This window comes from Onychostoma macrolepis, chromosome 06 (assembly GCF_012432095.1).
Source record: "Onychostoma macrolepis isolate SWU-2019 chromosome 06, ASM1243209v1, whole genome shotgun sequence".
NCBI lineage: Eukaryota > Metazoa > Chordata > Actinopteri > Cypriniformes > Cyprinidae > Onychostoma > Onychostoma macrolepis.
The window spans coordinates 23,717,181-23,736,702 of NC_081160.1; the positions used below are offsets into that span (position 1 = coordinate 23,717,181).

Genomic DNA, 19,522 nt, shown 5'->3' on the forward strand with positions numbered 1-19,522 from the left:
AAAAAAAGAAATTTTGCCTTGATTTACAAAACTCCTGTTTTTGCTTTTTGTCCTGACGCCCTTTCCTCAGGAAGTCAAGGCAAAAAGTCTCGTCTCGTCGCGTGAGTGTTTGTGTGTGTGCTCGTGCTCATGCTCGTGCTGAGCGCCTGCTCTCCTGTACTGCAGTTATATCGCAAGATGAAGTAGGAGAATGCAGTAGTTGATATATAAAGGCCTAATCTCATGTTGTAATCTTGTGTAAATTCTCCCTGGATTACGATTTCATCGTGCTCAAATGAATTTGACCTGTCACTGCCGTGTCTCAGATCCCAGATGATGTTCGACGATGAGCGCAGGTGAGTTTTTAACGTGATAATAACGAAAACCAAGTATGATAACTTTATTTAGGAAAATATGAATATGTGTCTGTGGGAAATTTAAATGTCTGAAAGTATGTGAAATAATATTGAGTTTAGAGTTGCCCACTTTTCAATATTTTAGTGCGCATTTAGTTTAGTTTTTCTCGAGAATTCCACTTTGTCATTGTATTGTGCTATATGGAGTAATGTACAGCTACTCTGATTACATTGATAAGATATTTAAATATTTCAAAAGATTCTGTTTGCGCCTCATGAAGAACATACGATGTGTTATTTGCTTAACCAAAAAGCCAGCACTGTTTTGAGCGTAACATATTAATATTTTTCTTATGATAATAGCCTATTTCTATATGGTCCTATATGGTCACTTTTGGCCCTGGCTGTGGACGTACGTAATTTTTTTTTGAAGACATTAACAAAACAATTTCCATCATAGTAAGCTGCGTTTGAAACATCCTGTAGTGAAAATTACAATATGTACAATACATACAGTAGCCTATTTAAATGGTGTATTTCACTTTGTGTAGATCATAATTTTTATGATGTTGTAGATCATAATTTTTATGATGGATTTAGTTTAACATTTAAAGTTTAGGTCTGTGACAAGGGTAAAATTATAAAATATATGTTTAAAAGGCAAAAAGTAGGCTACATATAAATATTGAATATGCAGTTTAAAAATGTAGAGTGTTTACTGTGACCTTAGAAAATAAAGCAAAACGTTTAAATGTGTCAAGTTAATGTAAATTAACCTCTTTTCAAACACATTATGCATATCTTTATATAACTGTACATGTATCATATGTGATATCTAAAGTCTGATTTTTATTGTAAATTTCTATTTTATTTTTTATATTTTGTGCATAGCTGCAGTCTGTTTTATTCAACTGTAAACAGAAAACCTTAACACATAAATCACCCTAAAAACAATTTTCATCCAGAAGTTGCAATAAATTTCACAAACAATTAAATTAAATAATACACAAAATTTTGAAATGCGAAGACAGAAATAGTATTTACATTTTCCAGCAATCTTCAAGGAAATTATAATTTTTACTGTGAGGATGGAACTATTTTTTGATGCCCCAAATTGTTACAATGTTCACAATGCTACTCTCCAGTAAAAGCTATTTTTGTAAATATTAATGTTTTCTTATTGTGTTTCAGGAGCATTTCCTGGGCCCCAGAGGACACTTCCAGGCTGAGCCTCTCTTAAAGGGGCAATATCAACCACCTATTTCTGAATAATTCTGTGATAATCAAGAACCCAAACCAAAAATTGCATCCAAACCAAGAAAAAATCTCCAGCATCATCTCAGTTCAAACATGTACTTCAATATGCTTCACACTAACAAAAACCGAAGGCCCCCAAACTCAAGAGAGCATATGACGGAAATGCATGGAAAAATAGTTCTGGAACAGGAGGGGTCACAAGAGAGGAAGACAGAGACAATAATACATTCGGAAAAGACAATGCAAGCAGAAGAGACAGAACCAGATGTTATTGTGGAACAGGGAGATGAGTTAGGATGTGGGGATGAATTAGCACAGGGAATTGATTTAGATTTGGTGGAGGGTTTTGAAGAAGGTGAAACATATAAGTCAGAGGATGAGGAAGAGTCGATGGACCTTCTCTCTGATTCATGCAGTAAAAGAGACGTAGATGATAATATAGAGACCGATCAGATTGAAGTAGAGGACACTGGAAAGATAGCATGGAGACTGACTAAAAATGGTGTATCAACATCACATAAAAGCTCTAGTGATGTTCAGTTGGCTTCTAATGCTGTTTATGGATGCATTGCAAACACAGACAGATTCCTGTATGATGAAATTTGCCTCAGTAAAACTTTCATTGAAGCATTTTACCCAAATGGTATAGTCCCAGGCAGAATGTTTTCAAGTGAAGAAGACATAGATGGGATGTTCCCCGATATTTGTGATGCAGGTGAAGCATTAGCAGACAAAGATGGACTTTCAGAGTGTGACCTTTTTGAACAAAGAGAACCTCTCCAAATAACAGAAACGGAGGACAAAGCCAATGGAGGTATTATGATGCTTACTTTGGAGGAGGGATTAAACGGCTCTGATTTGTCTTCAACTTCCATTGAGGAAGAGGATGATGAAATACAATTAGAAAAAGAGCAAATGGAAGAAAAAGGAAACCATTATTTATCAGATGACAGTGCATCTCAGGATCCTTCAGCTGCTATCGACTCTCCAGACTGTCCTTCGTCAAACAGTGGAGGTGAAACTCTCCTTGAGTCCGATCTGACGTCTTTTTCAAATTCTTCTTCTTCTCAGCCATTTTCTGGCTCTGAAAAGTTCTCAGATGATGATATAGCAGATACAAATCATAACTACTGTAACAAATATGTGGTTAAACATGACGAAGCGATACCTGCCACCTTAAATCTTGATGCCATCAATGCTTTCTCGCTCATTCAACAGAAATCAGAAAGCCAAGGCCAAAGTTTACAACAAAATCAAGAAGAAGAGAGCATTGGGGAAGAACAAGAAGAAGGGGTTGCAAGTGACTACTTGAGTAGATTTGAGGGAAAAGAACTCACAGTAGATCATGTCTATGAAGAAACGGAGCCAAAAATCCAAGCCAAAGATTTCCTTCAGAACAGGAAGTACTTTATGACTCGCTCTATATCTGTGGAAACCCCCAGTAAGAGAGTTGACCTAATGAGTAGCCCTGCGACAGGAAATAGGCGGCTTCTGCTACACCCAGGCACCTTCTATACAGATCAGCGTTTCCTTGGAGATAGTAGACCTGCACTGACAGGCTCATTAGGATGTCTTTCACAAGGCACCTCAAACTTGGCTAAAGTCACTCGAGTTGATATACCACCCCCATTTGAACTGGCATCCATCACAAAGCGACCGATCAGAAAAAGTTCTCCATCCCTCCCGAATGAAGTCTCCGCTTCTTGCAAGAAGCCTGATTTTGGGTTCAAGCGATACCTTCTGCCGTTACGGTTCCTTAGGAAATCAGATCGTAAAAGCATTATGGATAATCGCTCCGTCTCTTCCAGGTCCTCATCTGAGTCAAGTCCACAAGGGTCATGCAAACACTTGGATTTTATCAGGCATAACATGGGCAGCCCGGAGTTGCAGAGCACTCCAGATTGCACGCCACCTATGTCCCCTTCTTCATTTGTCTTCCAAAAAAATAGACAAAAACAGAAGCTAAACTTAACCCTAAATAATGATTTGGCTTCAAGCACCATTTCTATGGAGCTAGGGTCTCTCTTTGAGCCCCATCCGCTTTCCAAACCTCGATCTTTCTCATCTCCCAATACAGACTCTTCAGATTACGAGAACGTTCAAAATGCTGCTTCTCACTATGAGAATGTGCAGATTCGCCTCCTGAATCCAGTCATTCAGAGTCAACGAAATCAGAGTTCAACCAGTGATACTGATGGTTACGTAGACATGAGCAGTCTGCCGGGCTTCCAGGGCAAATGTCAGCCATCTGAGCAAGAGACGGATAGGTACAATTGTTTATGTATTGGTATATCGTTCAAATATGTTTATATTATTAATATGAAGCTCAGGATTAATTGCAATACCATAGTGGAAAATAAATGTTTTTTCTTCTTCGGTATGTTTCAGTTTAGTGAAACTAGACATGCTATAAACAGCATAAAAAGTTGGAATCATAAGCAAATGTGTTATTTAACATATTGCAAGCATGTTAGATCTTTTAGTTAGATCTTTAAGTTTGTTTTAGCATTTTACAACCTGGACGTTTTAGAAAAATGTGTTTACATAATGATATAAAGCCACCCCATTTACTTTATAAATTTACTAGACGGTTTTGCAACCCTCTTAATCTATATGTTAGTCCTTAAAAGCTCAAAGTATTGCATTCCTGCTAACTAAAGGTTATTGCATAGCTTGGTAGTTTATTTTTTATTTATTTTTTGTGAATGTCATGATTCTACTTTTTCTGTTATTTAGCCTCTACACTTTCTGTTCTCCTAATGTGAGACAAGATGGAACAGTGGGTGTGTCTGTGGGTGTGGCTTGTACACAAGAGAAAAAGACAAAGGCATCTGCCAAACTGGTAAGTTTATTATGAGTGTTTCTATGTGTCTTGCATTGATTTGTTTTAATTTATTGTAAGTCAGTAAATTTAATTTAATTTATTGCCATTTTATTTCAGATTGTCAACTGTTCCAGGGCTTTCTATAGTGCCAAAGAGCTTCTGGACAGTGAGGCCCAGTAAGTCATGAAAACAACAGCTGAAGTCTATGAGTAGATTGGCAGAAATTAATTTAATCATTCACAAAACAATTACCATTTAGTGGGTGCAAGTTTGTGTTTGAAAAATGTCTGTATTTAATAGAAATCGCTATATTATTATGACCATGCTTCTTTTTCTTCATTTTAAGGCATGTCAAGACTTTACAACTTCTCTGTGAGGTGGATCATTCATATTTCTCACTGACATTGTGTTGTGTGAAGTCAAAAAAATAGTGATGAAGGTGAACTCTCTTATTTTTCTCCCTCACTTTCACACAATAGTCAGTTGAAGCGGATGAGAGGCTGATGACAGTGTGGACAGAGGTACCTGATATTTATACTCTCCACCAAAATATCCACACATTACTGGAGACTCGCTTAAAAGAATGGTAAGACACTCTCACCCACGCACATGCATGTGCATATGCTAACTTCAATTGTTTATCATCTTCAAATGATGTCCATCTGTCGTCATTTCATCTGTTTTATGCATTTCACTCCACTCATCAGGGATCAGAATGAAGGTATTGCTGAAATCATCCTGGCAAAGAAGACAGAGTTTTCCATTTTCTCTTCTTACATCAGTCACTATGATGAAAAAATGAATTATCTGGAACACATACAAAGCACAGTAAGGGATATGTGATGTTTTTGTTTGCATTGATTGACAACTCTAACTGAACCAAATCTATTCTTATTATTAGGCATATCCATCAACCTGCCACTGTTGTACATGTGTTCAGACTGTACTGTGTGTTTTGACTGTGTTTTGTATTGTATTATTACACATAAATGTGTTTGAGTTGTGTGTTCATTTACTCAGATGGCATGTATTTAAATATACAGTATATCTATGTACTATAGCGTGTGTTTTATATCTCAGCTACCAGATGCAGAGACTCTGAAAAAGCAGTTGCTGCAGGTCATTGTGCGCATCCTACAATACCGTATGCTGCTAACAGGTGACTCCTAAATACTTTTTAACTAATAACTTTATATACTTATTAATTCTTATCAATTTAAATATTTAAAAAAATATATATTTATTTTTGTCCTGTAATTTTTATACCAACACCTGTAGTATTGCTTTATTTTTGTTGTTTTTTTCCCCAACAGACTACCTGAACAACCTCTTACCAGACTCCAGAGAGTTTGAAAATACACAAAGTAAATCTCAGCATTACTCACAGACAACAGTATCTTAACAGCATCAGCATTGTACTTTTTTTCTTATCTTATTTTTTTCTGTGTCTCTTGGATTACAGTAAATGAGAGAGCCATTTTGTTTCCTAATGGAGGTTTCATCAATTTTAAGAAACTGATGTTTGATTCTTATCTTGACATGTATGCAATTACAAACGAATACTTTGGTCTTATCGCTCAGTGTGTGTATAATTGATTTGCTTAAGCAACAACATATCTCTGATCTTCTAGATAGTTTCACAAAAGGCAAATGACCTTTGACCCCATCATGGAATTTCAATAATCTTTTTAAACAAGCCTTTCTGCATCATTTATATATGAGGGTAATTTATTTATGAGGTGCTGCTGTAAGAGAGTACCTGTTTGTAAGGGAGGATGTTCTGTTAAGTTCTGCAGTGTGACACAATATACATTTATTTTTATTCATTAATTTTATATATGTTCTAATTATTGTGTAATTATTATTTATGCAGTTTTTAATCATTTATTGAGATGGCCTATTTTTTTAAGGAAATATTTAATATATTCAATAATTATTTAATGCAGAAATTTAATATACATTCAGTTCTATGTACAATATATGTAGTATTTATTATATGTTTGTGTGTATTTTTATGTATATTGAAAATGTACATGTATAAAATATTAATCTGTCCCTCGCTATAACTCTTTCCCCTCAGATGCTTTGGTTGTGGTCTCAGATATTGCTCATGATGCCAATGAGAGCCTTAAGAATGGAGTAAGTATGTGTTTTTTGGCCTTATGTGCTTACGAGATAGTCTGTGTGTATGAAACCAAAGAAATTTGTGTAAATGACACTGCTCTGCCATGTAAGGGCATTTTTGCATGATTTTTCTCTCTTAGGCAGATCTCCTGCGTTTGGTCCATATTGAACACAGTGTTCTGGGTCTGACAGATCTCCTACAACCTGGGAGGGTGAGAAATTCAATCGCTCACTGATCACATACCCTTCATCCGATCAATTTCTCTGAAATTTTGGGGGTTTTAAAGCTGTAATGAGTAAGGTTGTCTTAATCTCTATCTTTATCTTTGCCCTAGGTGTTTGTGAAAGAGGGCACTTTAATGAAGGTCAGCAGAAAGTGCAAGCAGCCACGTCACCTTTTCTTGGTATGTGATTTTATTTTATTTACATTAATTTCGCAACTTAATTATCAAAGATACATTTTTTTAGAAGAAAGGTGTTAGAGTATATATGACTTTTAGTAGCTGAGATGAGATTGCCAAAGTTGATCATGCAAGAGACTCATTTGCTTTCTTTCTGTGCGGTCTCTAGTGTCTCTCCTTTGTGTTTGTGAGCTATTTTACTTGTTTTTAGAGTTTCCTGACGGGATGTTGTTCTGTGTGTGTGTTTATGTCTACATGTGCTATTGTTATTGCTGTGCTGTTCTCACCCCAGAATAAGTCTGTGGGAACAGGGACAAAGCAATATGTTGAGATAACAGAACAGAGGGTGACAGGATGGCCGTGAGATGGGCTGTCAGAAAAACTGTATACTGTAGACTTTTCAGCCAGACGGACAGTTGTGCGCTGAGACGGGCACATGGCCCCCAGAGTGCTGAACTTGAATATCCCTCATATTTTATTGCTTGATGCAGGAGACCGTCTGTGACATTTCATATGCACCATTGATTAACATTTCAGAAGACAAAATATGCTGCCTTATCAGGCAGTATCTGATGGTAGGAAGGGACGTCTAAATTCAGTGTTTGCACAACATCCTGGCTACAAAGATTAATTTTGGTTGTGTTTAGCTGTATAGATGTATTCTTCAGTGCCTATGATAACCCAGAATAATGTACACGTGATTTGGCAGTTGTTTGAACAAATAAAAATGGCATCAGACTGAGTAATTGATGACTAATAATTCTATTTCACAGAGAAATAAGTATCTTAGCGAATTAGTATTCACTTTGTTAAATCACAGCTTAAATGCACGTTTGAGTTTTGTTTTAATCACTATGTTATCATGCCTTGCTGTAACAACTTGCCTTAATACAAACATTGCCTGTGGTTACTGATGGACAGAGCAGTGATGCAGCAAAGCAACCGCTTAACGCCCCCTTGTGGTGAACATTTATTACAGTGACCCACTCAGATTAACTGTTGTGGTATGCAAATATCAAAGTAGTTATGTGTGCTTGTATGTTGTGAATGTTATGCATTTTGTTACTTTTGACATTTTCAGATGAATGACATAATGCTGTACACATATCCTCAGCAAGATGGCAAATATAGACTCATCAACAGATTACCATTGGCAGGGATGGAGGTAAAGCTGGCAACATTCACAGACACTTCTAGTGTTTATTCATGTATAATAGTTCTTGGAAACCATCTTTTCTCAATAGGGAGAACACTAATGCACTTTACACTAATGCGTATTTAGTGCTCAAGACACTAATTATAAGCAGTGTTGTTATTTTTAACTAAAACTATTAAAAACCAACCAAAATAAAATAAGTACCAGAATTATTAAAATAAAAATGAAATGAAAATAAAGCAAAAAAAGACAAAAGCATTTAACAAAATTACTAAAATGAAATGAATACTGAAAATATTAAATTAAAACTGTATTAAAAATATTAAGAAATAGTCTAATAATATATGAATAATACAAAAATAACATGGGTTGTATCTATGTATAGCATTATTTATATAGCCTTTTAAAAAAGTCTTTACAAAGTGCTTTATCGAAAACCCATAAATGTCATATAAATAGTAAAAACTAATATCTAACAGAATAAGAAATTAAAATGCATAAAATAAAACAAAATGAGAAAACAAAACTAAAAGAAAAAGGACAAATGTATAATACAAAAGAGAATAAAATAAGAAAAGAAAATATGTAAAATATGTCAGATCTTCATCTTTTTCTAGTTTCAATTTATATGTATGAAAATGTTCAAAAAAGTTCTTTCATGTATTTATTTTGTCTATTTCTAAGTTTTATACCTTATTTCATTTTCTCTTCTTGTAGAACCTTAAGTGCCTCATTAAATTTGTCTGAACCCCAGACAGTGAGTGAATTATAATTATTAATCCTTTTCACTTTTTTTGTCTTGCAGGTCAGCAAGCCTCCTATAGAGAATGCTCAGAGCGCATTGAAGATAGACGTGAAAGATATAAGCATCACTTTGTCTGCCAAGCAAGTGACATACACAAACTCAAACATTCACACAAACATATATAGTGTATGTATGTGCAGTGTGACTCATGCATGTGTTCCTGTGTCCAGCTCCTGCACTGAACGAGACGGCTGGTTTGCTACACTGAATCGGACATTAGTGAATCTCGGCCCTGTATCAGGAGTCCCAGTACACTGTTTTGGGGTGAGGAAGCTTTAAATACAGTGCGATTAAAATGTCAACACCTGAAAGAGTTGACATTTTGTTTCCTGTTGTGAAATTATATGTGTCTTGTGTTTTAGTTAGTGGATGGTCCAGAGATGTGTCTTGGCGAGAACGCTCCTCCTCTGCTGTCTGTTTCTCAGGTGACAGTTTGCATGAACTGTCACTCACATTTCAGCCTCACAAACAGAAGACATCACTGCCATGCCTGCGGCAAGGTACAAATACACTTGAAGGAATAGTTTTCCTAAAAATGAAAATGTACTTACCTTTAGGCTATTCAAGCTGTAGATGAGTTTGTTGCTTCATTGGAACAGATTTAAAGAAATTTAGCATTGCATCACTTGTTCACAAGTGAATCCTCTTCAGTGAATGAGAGCCCAAACAGCTGATAAAAGCAGCATGTTTGTAATAAACAAGTTCATCATTATGTTTTTACCTTTAAACTGTCACTTCTTAATAAAATATCCATAATACCGCTTCCTCCAGTGAAAATGTCCATCCCCTGTTGTCCACTGATATTTGTTTAGAACGGTTTTGGACTGTTTTCGCTTGTAACTGGTGCTTGATCTGTGCGTATTTCTCTCCTGATTCAGACAAGACTTTTCACTGGAGAAAGCAATAATCTGGATAGAGGCTCTATCCAGAATCAACAGTTTGAAGTTAAAAACCTCCTAATAATGGATTTGTCTATTACAAGCACACAGCAAGACGTTAATTGGTGGACTGGAGTTGTGGATTATTGTGATGTTTTATCTGCTATTTCAAGTCTCATTCTGACGGCATCCATTCACTGCAGAGGATCCATTGGTGAGCAAGTATTGTAATGCTAAATTTCTCCAAATCTGTTCAGATGACAAACAAACTCCTCTATGACTTGGATGACCTGAGGGTGAATAACTTCTCAGCAAATTTTCATTTTGCATAGAGAACCACTATTTATAGCTTTATTTATTGTGATTTTCTCATCTTATATTGTTTATAGATTTTCTGCAGAGATTGTTGCAGGAACAAATTCCCCCTCAAATATATGAAGAACAGACGTGCCAAAGTGTGTGATCATTGTTACACTGAGCTGCGTAAGCATGGTACAACCTCAATATCTTTCATTGAGTAATTAAACATAGTTATGCGTGACTCTCATCATAATTGTGTGTGCATTTGTTTGAGAGATGTTGCCATAATAACAGAGAGCTCCAGTCGACCTCTCTCTTCTGTCTTCCAAAACATTCATCCATCGAGTCTGTGGAGAAGCCGCAAAGGCCAACTGTCTTTCAATCAGGTATCCCATAACCTCTAGATTAATATCTTTGGACTAAATATCGGTCCAGTGGATCATGTTTTACTCTGATCTCATTCTGAATTGTTTGATTATAACACAAAAGAGTTTTATTGAGTGTTGCTATTAAAAGAGTCTTATTTTAAGACCATTAAAATTACAATTACACCCATTCCAATTTTTATTCTTTTAAGTTTTATTTTTTCCTTTGGATTTGGGGTGAAACATCATGTGTTGTTGCCCAGGAGACAGTGTCTGATGAGGTGATGAGTGGAACCCTGCAGAGGTACAGGAACAGCAAGAGAAGTTGGAGAAGCCTGTGGTTCCTCCTGAAAGATAAAGTTCTCTATGCATACCCACAGCCTGAGGTAATGCACACAGTCACGTTTATTGCACACTTTAACTTTCAACATGCAGCTCCTAATCTCTCCCTGTGTCTTTTTCTTTTATATAAGGAGAGGGTTGCATGCGAGACCCTTCCTCTCTTGGGTTTCTCTGTGAGGTCAGAGGTTGAAGGGGAGAGCAGCATGTTTCAGCTGTACCACAAAAGCACTCTCTTCTACACGTTCAGAGCCCAGGACAGTCACACTGCACTGAGGTTAAAATACATATTACATTCACACAATACAGCAATTTATAATGTGTACATATAGCATTGGGATTAGTAAGCTTTATATATTTTTGAAAGAAATTATTACTTTCATTCAGCAAGGATTCATTAAATAGATCAGACATTAAAGATTTTAATATTGTTAATATTGTTACAGAAGATTTCAAATACATGCTGTTCTTTTGAACTCGCTATTTATCAAAGTGAAAATAATGTATCCCCATTTCATAAATATTAAGTAGCACAACTGTTGATAATAATAAGAAATGTTTCTCGGGCACCATATCAGTATATTACAGTAGATTTCTGAAGGATCACGCATCATTAACGACTGGAGTATTGACTGATGAAAATTCAGCTTTATAAATTACATTTAAATTAAATTACATTTTAAAATATATTTCAGAAAATTTAAATAAAATGTAAAGTTTGTAAAAAATATTTTGCAATATTACTGTTTTTACTGTTTTTTTTTTTCTCAAAATTTAGCATAAAAACATTTTTCAATTTTGTTTTTCAAAAACATTAAAACGTTATACATAACGTGTTCCACAATTACATAATGTGCAAATTCTGCTCTATTCCAGATGGGTCAATGCCATGGAAGAGGCTACAGTCCTGTAGCATCTGCTGTCCTGCTTTTGTCTTCTCATATGAGCAATTAAATCTGTTATTGATCATTTGAGAGCGATGCATTTTCACGTCACATTCAAAAATCACAACCCAGTGTGACTGAGGGTGTAATCAACCATCCCTACGCTAACGTGACGCAACAGACATATTTTTGGAACACCAAGGGAACAAAATGCTCACACTCAGACATTTATTTTGTGCCAAATACTTCTTCCAAAGACCTCGTTGAGCTGTGGACACACTTTAAAAGGCACACTGTAGCACTTCCAGCTGTCATTTAGATAAGAACATTTTAGAACCAGTGCGATGTTGATTAACTTAACCATTATACAATGTGATATACAGTATATTATGCAATACCCCAGTGCACTAAAATTTATTAGGACAATTTCTAAATATGGGAACTGGTGTGAATTTGAGCCCATTTTCTTTATTTGGTGGCATTTTCTTTATGTCCTCCTCTCATGTCTGGATTATATTTCCTTGTATACTGCTGTCTGTTATTTGGACAATGACTTCTACAACAATCAGAAAGAGTAACATTGGATTGATAGTTAGTATTTAGCAACTGAGCTGGTATTCTCGTTGCACTTGATAATGATGTACTGTAATGTTTAATTTACTTACCTTTTGTCTAAACTGCCAGTCTGTTCACTTGCCATTTTATAATTACAATATGAGGGCTTAATGTATATTTATGAGTAATGTATAAGTAGTTTGTCTGAAGGATTAATTGTCACTGTATCATTTGAGTAAACTTTAAACTTTACTTGAGTGTGGTGTTACTGTGTTCACTTTGGTTTCCAAACCTCACTAGTGCCTCAACTTCCTATTTTATCCTACTTTGTGTGTTAAAACTTGCTTCTCTAATGTGGTTATGCATATGATGCCTATGGGGTTGACCACTGTTGAAATAAAACCATCAACTGTATGGTAGTCAGCGCTATGTGTGATGGTTCCCTACGTGGTTCATTTCAATTAAATTCTGTTCCATTCAAATGTATTTCATGATGCAAATCATTCAAGAGCAGCTTAGGTTCAGGTAGACATACTTTAGGATAAACCAATAGTTTATAAAATAGCTCTGTAACTTTTTTCTGAATCCCTCAACATCTTTAAAGTTTTATTTTCAACCACAGTCAGGTTGAGTCCACAGAGAGTGAATTTTAGAGATGCAATTCTGTGATTAAGTATCTTCAACTGAGTAATTAAAAAGTGTATTACAGATTGAGACTGTGTGTGTGAGGGATATGAAGAAAAGGAGGGAGGGCTGGCATTGCCCTGCTTCCACGTCCCCAGGAGACGATGTGACCCAGAACAGAGTGAGAGAGCAAGGATGAGAGTTTGTTTTCTGGAGTACCTGAAAGTTACGGACACCTTGTCCCAAATAGGAGACACATTCATCATTTTAACTCCCTCTGTCCCTTTCTCTTCATTTGCTTTTTCTCTTTTTCTATCAGCTACTCTGATATCATGCTCTAAATGGTCAATTCTACCTATATATATATATACAGTATGTCACAGAAGTGAGTACATCCCTCACATTTTTGTAAATATTTTATATCTTTTCATGTGACAACACTGAAGAAATGACACTTTGCTACAATATAAAGTAGTGAGTGTACAGCTTGTATAACAGTGTAAATTTGCTGTCCCCTCAAAATAACTCAACACACAGCCATTAATGTCTAAACCGCTGGCCACAAAAGTGAGTACACCCCTAAGTGAAAATGTCCAAATTGGGCCCGATTAGCCATTTTCTGTCCCCCCTGGTGTCATGTGGCTCGTTAGTCTCAGGTGTGAATGGGGAGCAGGTGTGTTAAATTTGGTGTTATCGCTCTCACTCTCTCATACTGGTCACTGGAAGTTCAACATGGCACTTCATGGCAAAGAACTCTCTGAGGATCTGAAAAAAAGAATTGTTGCTCTACATAAAGATGGCGTAGGCTATGAGAAGATTTAACAGGACAGGTTCCACTCAGAACAGGCCTCACCATGGTCGACCAAAGAAGTTGAGTGCACATGCTCAGCGTCATATCCAGAGGTTGTGTTTGGGAAATAGACGTATGAGTGCTGCCAGCATTGCTGCAGAGGTTGAAGGGGTGGGGGGTCAGCCTGTCAGTGCTCAGACCATACGCTGCATACTGCATCAAATTGGTCTGCATGGCTGTCGTCCCAGATGGAAGCCTCTTCTAAAGATGATGCACAAGAACGCCCACAAACAGTTTGCTGAAGACAAACAGACTAAGCACATGGATTACTGGAACCATGTCCTGTGGTCTGATGAGACCAAGATAAACTTATTTGGTTCAGATGGTGTCAAGCGTGTGTGGCGGCAACCAAGTGAGGAGTACAAAGACAAGTGTGTCTTGCCTACAGTCAAGCATGGTGGTGGGAGTGTCATGGTCTGGGGCTGCTTGAGTGCTGCCGGCACTGGGGAGCTACAGTTCATTGAGGGAACTATGAATGCCAACATGTACTGTGACATACTGAAGCAGAGCATGATCCCCTCCCTTCGGAGACTGGGCCGCAGGGCAGTATTCCAACATGATAACGACCCCAAACACACCTCCAAGACGACCACTGCCTTGCTAAAGAAGCTGAGGGTAAAGGTGATGGACTGGCCAAGCATGTCTCCAGACCTAAACCCTATTGAGCATCTGTGGGGCATCCTCAAACAGAAGGTGGAGGAGTGCAAGGTCTCTAACATACACCAGCTCCGTGATGTCATCATGGAGGAGCGGAAGAGGACTCCAGTGGCAACCTGTGAAGCTCTGGTGAACTCCATGCCCAAGAGGGTTAAGGCAGTGCTGGAAAATAATGGTGGCCACACAAAATATTGACACTTTGGGCCCAATTTGGACATTTTCACTTAGGGGTGTACTCAGTTTTGTGGCCAGCGGTTTAGACATTAATAGCTGTGTGTTGAGTTATTTTGAGGGGACAGCAAAAAACTCACTATTTTACATTGTAGCAACGTGTCATTTCTTCAGTGTTGTCACATGAAAAGATATAATAAAATATTTACTAAAATGTGAGGGTGTACTCCTGTGAGATACTGTGTAGATAGATAGATAGATAGATAGATAGATATAAATCAATCAGGTTTATGTTGAATAAATGCTAGGCTGCTAATATCCAATCAAAATGTAGAAGGCGGGATTTACTGTTCACAGAAACTGAGCTGCGTGCGACTTGAATGCGAGCTGAGGTAAGATGTAAGCAGCTAAACATGACAAGACAATTCAGCAATATTTGCCAAAAATTTACGATTAAAGAAATAATGTTAAACGACAGATATTAATTTTCAGGAATGCAAACTACTAGCCTTTTCGAATTACGCACATTTTAATGCCATTTACGTCATTCGTCATAATGTACATAACATAGCAGTTTTCAGCAGACACGAGATAAGAGTTAATACATATCTCTAGGCTTCCGTAATTTCACGTGTCTAAGAAAATGTTTAAAAATCTATAGAAATCATTCTCAATCTTACTCTAGAACATTATAAATCTGAAGACTTTTGCTTTCGAGTGCTGTGCATTGGAAAGTGATTTATATTATAAGCCTAATAAAAATATAAGTTGCTTATTAATTCACATGCATTATTTTATATACACACTGGTGTTAAAAGTTTGAATTAATTAAGGCTTTTTATTTATTTATTTGAAAGAAGATTGCTTTCTTTGATCAAAAATACAGTAAAAACAATAATATTATGAAATATTACACTTAAAAGAGTGGTTTTCTATTTTAGGATATTTTCAAATGTAATTTATTTCTGTGATCAAAGCTGAATTTTCAGCATCATTACTTCATTCTCCAGTGTCCCTTCATAAATCATTTAATGCTGCTCAATGTGCTGCTTAATTATTATCAGTTATTATTTGTGATCAATTATTAATAATGGTTTTTATTATTGGTATAATGGTTCTCAGTTAAAGAACAGCATTTATTTGAAATATAAGTACATCGTAATAAGTGTAAATATCTTTACTGTCACTTTAATTTAATGCATATACATATAAATTTAATGCATATTGATTTATATTTTTTAATCTTACCCAAGACTGAATAGTATCACATTTTCCACAAACATATGAAGCAGCACAACATTTTTCAACATTCATAATAAGCAGAAATGTTTCTTGAGCAGCAAATCAGCATATTAGAATGATTTCTGAAGGATCATGTGACACTGAAGACTGGAGTAATGAAGCTGAAAATTGAGCTTTGATCACAGCAATAAATTATATTTTACTATATATTCGCATAGAAGACAGCTATTTTAAATTGTAACATTATATATTTCACAATACTGTTTACTGTATTTTTCATCGTCAAAATAATTAGTATACTTTTTCCACAATTGGAGCTCTATTCATTAAAATGATAGATGTGAAGCTGCTGCAAAAAGACAAATACTGTATATGACCAATAGAAAGGCACCATAAAAACAGTCCGCATTCTGCACTATTCAAGTCTTCTAGACGATATCAGTGTCATATGGACTGATAAGGTATTTATAGTGATATTAAACTGTCCCTCATAAAAATTCTTAAAAATGTACTATTTGCTATACACCAGGAAAGTATAATAAAGAATGCCAGTCATTTTTGGTGTGGTGCGGTGTGTTGCGGACCGGGTTTGGTGGGCCGCTCTGTGCCAAAAAGTCCAGGGCCACTTTTTGGCCCCAGTCCGCCCCTGAATCCAGCAGTTGGCAAGGTTTTTGATTACATGGTGTTAGGTTGCTGGACATTTTGGAAGCATGCAGCCGATGCTATCTAGGTTGCTTGTTTTGCAGATTCTTTATTAAAGAGGACGACTTGTTCTCTTGCGGGGGTGTATGTTGACACGACTGTACACTTCACTTCTCTGAAGGTTTGTGCTTTAGTTTTTACCACAGATTTACAACAGGAGTTATGCCTTATTCAATATAAAATCATTTGCAACCAAATTCACTTCGTGAATGCGACATATTTATAAGTGAAACGAGATATAAATGACCTTTTTTTTTTTTTTTTTTAATTTCATACCATTCATACCATGAAAAGTGGGCTTTCCCTAACAGAAAGGGCCACTAGCAGTTGAGTGTGGATTTTATATGACATGCGGTCAGTGGCATAAGCCAAAAGGAAAATAGTTATGAAGACAGCACTTTTTGGATTTCAGACAATTAAAAACGTAAATAGAGTCTATTTTGATTACATAACTTGAAAGTCTGGTTGAATCAGCCCTGCATTTAAATACTGGCATTAAAATGTATTTAAGGAAACGAAACAGAGAGAATTAAAAGCCTTGTTAAAGTTCTGGATGGCTTGGAACCTGCCTTTCTAGTAACAGACTGTCTATGCTCACTTCAGTTTGAGTGCATGGGTGCTTCCACACAGCCCTAAGTAGGCTTCTTCAAAGTACTCGACCACACTGAGTTAATGATAATTAGCTGTGTGTTTGAGATTATTATAGTTAATCAAAACATCTCTAATTAGGCTGCTTGTAAGCCAACCCACTCCACCTTTCTCAATGAGACCTGTACCACAGAAATTGCCTACATGAGCATGGTAATTACTGTGCATGGCTCTTATAGATAAATTAATTAATAAAAAAAATAATTTATAAATTGTAAATTTTAAACAGTTTAATCTTTTTAGGTCATATAAATTAAAGAAAGATATTTGTTAATATGCACGTAAAGGTCAAAGGTGATACATATGATAGAATACAAGTTTTTATTCTTTCTTATTTCCAGACCAAGAAAATATCACTGATGATCTAGAAAGATTGAGAGAAAATGTGTGTGAGGGTGTATATGATTCTGTGGCAGTGTCACAGTGACATTGTCGTGACACTTTTGGGTCTTTTAAGTGTCTTATGTTCCTCTGCATTGCAGCAGAGAGATGAAGAAAGGGGGAGGATAAGATCACACAATAGATAAAAGCATTATCTATTCTTTTCTTGATCTATCTGAGGTACATTACCCAATCTAACAGCTAACATTGCATAGGGACATAAATATATAAGGAATATCTCATTTTCTAAATCATGTCAGCTGCCCTGCTCTTCTATTAAAACACAGGAAATAAACTCATCTCTATAAAAAAACTTTTCTTTTTTTTTCATATTTCCACTTCCCTTTTATTTGGTACTGTTTATAAATTTACACTTAAATGTGTAATTCCACTTAAAATGTTACAGAGTACTTTTCTGTTCATGGGTTTGTGGTGAGAAGGGGAAGAAATGTGGCTTCTGTTTTACTTTTGGAAACTGACATATAAGGCATTACTGATCTGTCAGACAGCTGTTTACAGAGTGTGTGCATCTTTGTGTGAAAGAGTGTGTCAGACGCAAAGTTTATGCAGCACTGTAAACTTCTCTCTATGCGCACCAGTACACTAAAACTAATTCACCCGTGTACTTAGTTGGGCTATTTATCTGATGTTCTTTTCATAAACAAAGACAAAGACGAATGATTAAATATCATTTAATTGGTACTCTGGTTATTTTACATATGCTATAACAATACACCATGTAGATCTGCTTGATTACAGATAAGGGGTAGCAAAACAGCCCCCTCACCACCTCCAATTCTGCACCAGATATCTACACACACATAGGCTCTGCAACATACTGTTGTTTCTTTGCTTTTTTTAAATCTCACCCACACACTTAAATCTAGGACATACACTCCACAGCACTGCGGACCAAGAGGAGGAAAGCAGGACAAGACTACAAGCACACACACAGAAGGATGTCGATTTTCACATTTTGCATCCTTAACACCCACAGTTATGTGACCTTTCAGTGTATGTTTTATAGGTAATATTCCATGAACGCAATATAGAAACCAGACACAGGATCTGTTCCGCATCTTAATGCCTCTTGAGTAAACTATCTATAAATCACCAGCCAACACAATCACTGTTTCTCTTTGCATGTGTGTCCAGATGTGGACAGAATGCTGGCACATGTGGCAAGCCGCTTTAACATTTAATCTATAATAATATTCTATTTTGTGTTACCAGTATGCCTATACGTAGCTGTAATATTACAATGTATTAGCCCTAGTATTGTTTTAAATTTTACTAAACATTCAGTGTTAGTATTTATGCTGCCTTCATGTGCTATCGGAAATTTCCTGCTTCCCACTTCTGAAACTGTAATAACAAGTTTGTCACATTCAAGTTTTTTGTTGTTGGAAAGAATATGAATCATGGAGGACACCAAGGGCCCGGCGAGGGAGAGGGGGCCTTAATGCGAGGGGGACAACAGCTCCCATCCGAGTCAATATGCTGTTCCCAGAAACCATAGCAGCGCCCCTGCACTGACATGTAGCACAACTGTGCCTCCAGCAACCTGAGTTTGATTACTGGGTCGAGGTCCTTTGAAGCTCCCGTCTCTCTGCCCTATGCTTTCCTGTCAAACTCTCTACTGTCCTATCAAAAATAAAGGCATAAAAATCCAAAAATATAACTTAAAAAAATAAAGCCATAATTCTGTCCTCCTCCATCTTTTAAGCTTATGGCCCATCAGTGGTATCAAAATGATCTAGCTTCCCCTTCTTAAAAATGACTTGAGAATCCATTCAAGTCCAATTTCCAACTATGGAACTTTATGATAATACTGATAGCATTATTGCAATAGTGATTTGTAGCCAATTAGTCACTAGTGCTTCTTCATTACATACTATACTTATTTGCTACTAGCCACTACTAGAATATATACTAATAATTATTGGAACAGTTGCAAAAAAGAAAAAGAAAAAAGAAGAAATAAATGAAAAGAATACGGAATATATGTTGAAATGGCTTGCCAT

The 19,522-nt window shown here is 36.3% G+C and overlaps 1 protein-coding gene across 2 annotated transcripts; it reads left to right on the forward strand.

Annotated features, from left to right (window-relative positions):
- Positions 1-62: 62 nt before the first annotated feature.
- LOC131542104 (FYVE, RhoGEF and PH domain-containing protein 5) lies at positions 63-12,475 on the forward strand. Of its 2 annotated transcripts, XM_058778433.1 has the most exons (21): positions 64-335; positions 1,527-3,859; positions 4,329-4,434; positions 4,534-4,592; positions 4,763-4,793; positions 4,896-5,002; positions 5,124-5,244; positions 5,497-5,575; positions 5,730-5,780; positions 6,497-6,555; positions 6,681-6,752; positions 6,876-6,944; positions 8,023-8,106; positions 8,903-8,982; positions 9,073-9,166; positions 9,265-9,402; positions 10,170-10,272; positions 10,357-10,466; positions 10,709-10,831; positions 10,919-11,061; positions 11,661-12,475. In XM_058778433.1, exons 2-21 carry the CDS (start codon positions 1,686-1,688, stop codon positions 11,695-11,697), a joined length of 3,840 nt encoding a protein of 1,279 aa, XP_058634416.1. In that variant the 5' UTR covers positions 64-335; positions 1,527-1,685; the 3' UTR covers positions 11,698-12,475. The 2 variants fall into 2 exon arrangements, with proteins under 2 accessions (XP_058634415.1, XP_058634416.1); XM_058778432.1 differs by having other exon boundaries at positions 63-335; positions 8,903-9,166.
- The last annotated feature ends 7,047 nt before the right edge of the window (positions 12,476-19,522 follow it).

What these genes read in the sequence shown, in the direction of transcription:
- LOC131542104 (XM_058778432.1), top strand. Translation starts at nt 1,686, where the DNA reads ATGTACTTCAATATGCTTCACACTAACAAAAACCGAAGGCCCCCAAAC. An exon ending in ATGAGAGCCTTAAGAATGGA is followed by an intron (nt 6,556 to 6,680) that starts GTAAGTATGTGT and finishes TTTCTCTCTTAG; the next exon opens with GCAGATCTCCTGCGTTTGGT. An exon ending in AGCCACGTCACCTTTTCTTG is followed by an intron (nt 6,945 to 8,022) that starts GTATGTGATTTT and finishes TGACATTTTCAG; the next exon opens with ATGAATGACATAATGCTGTA.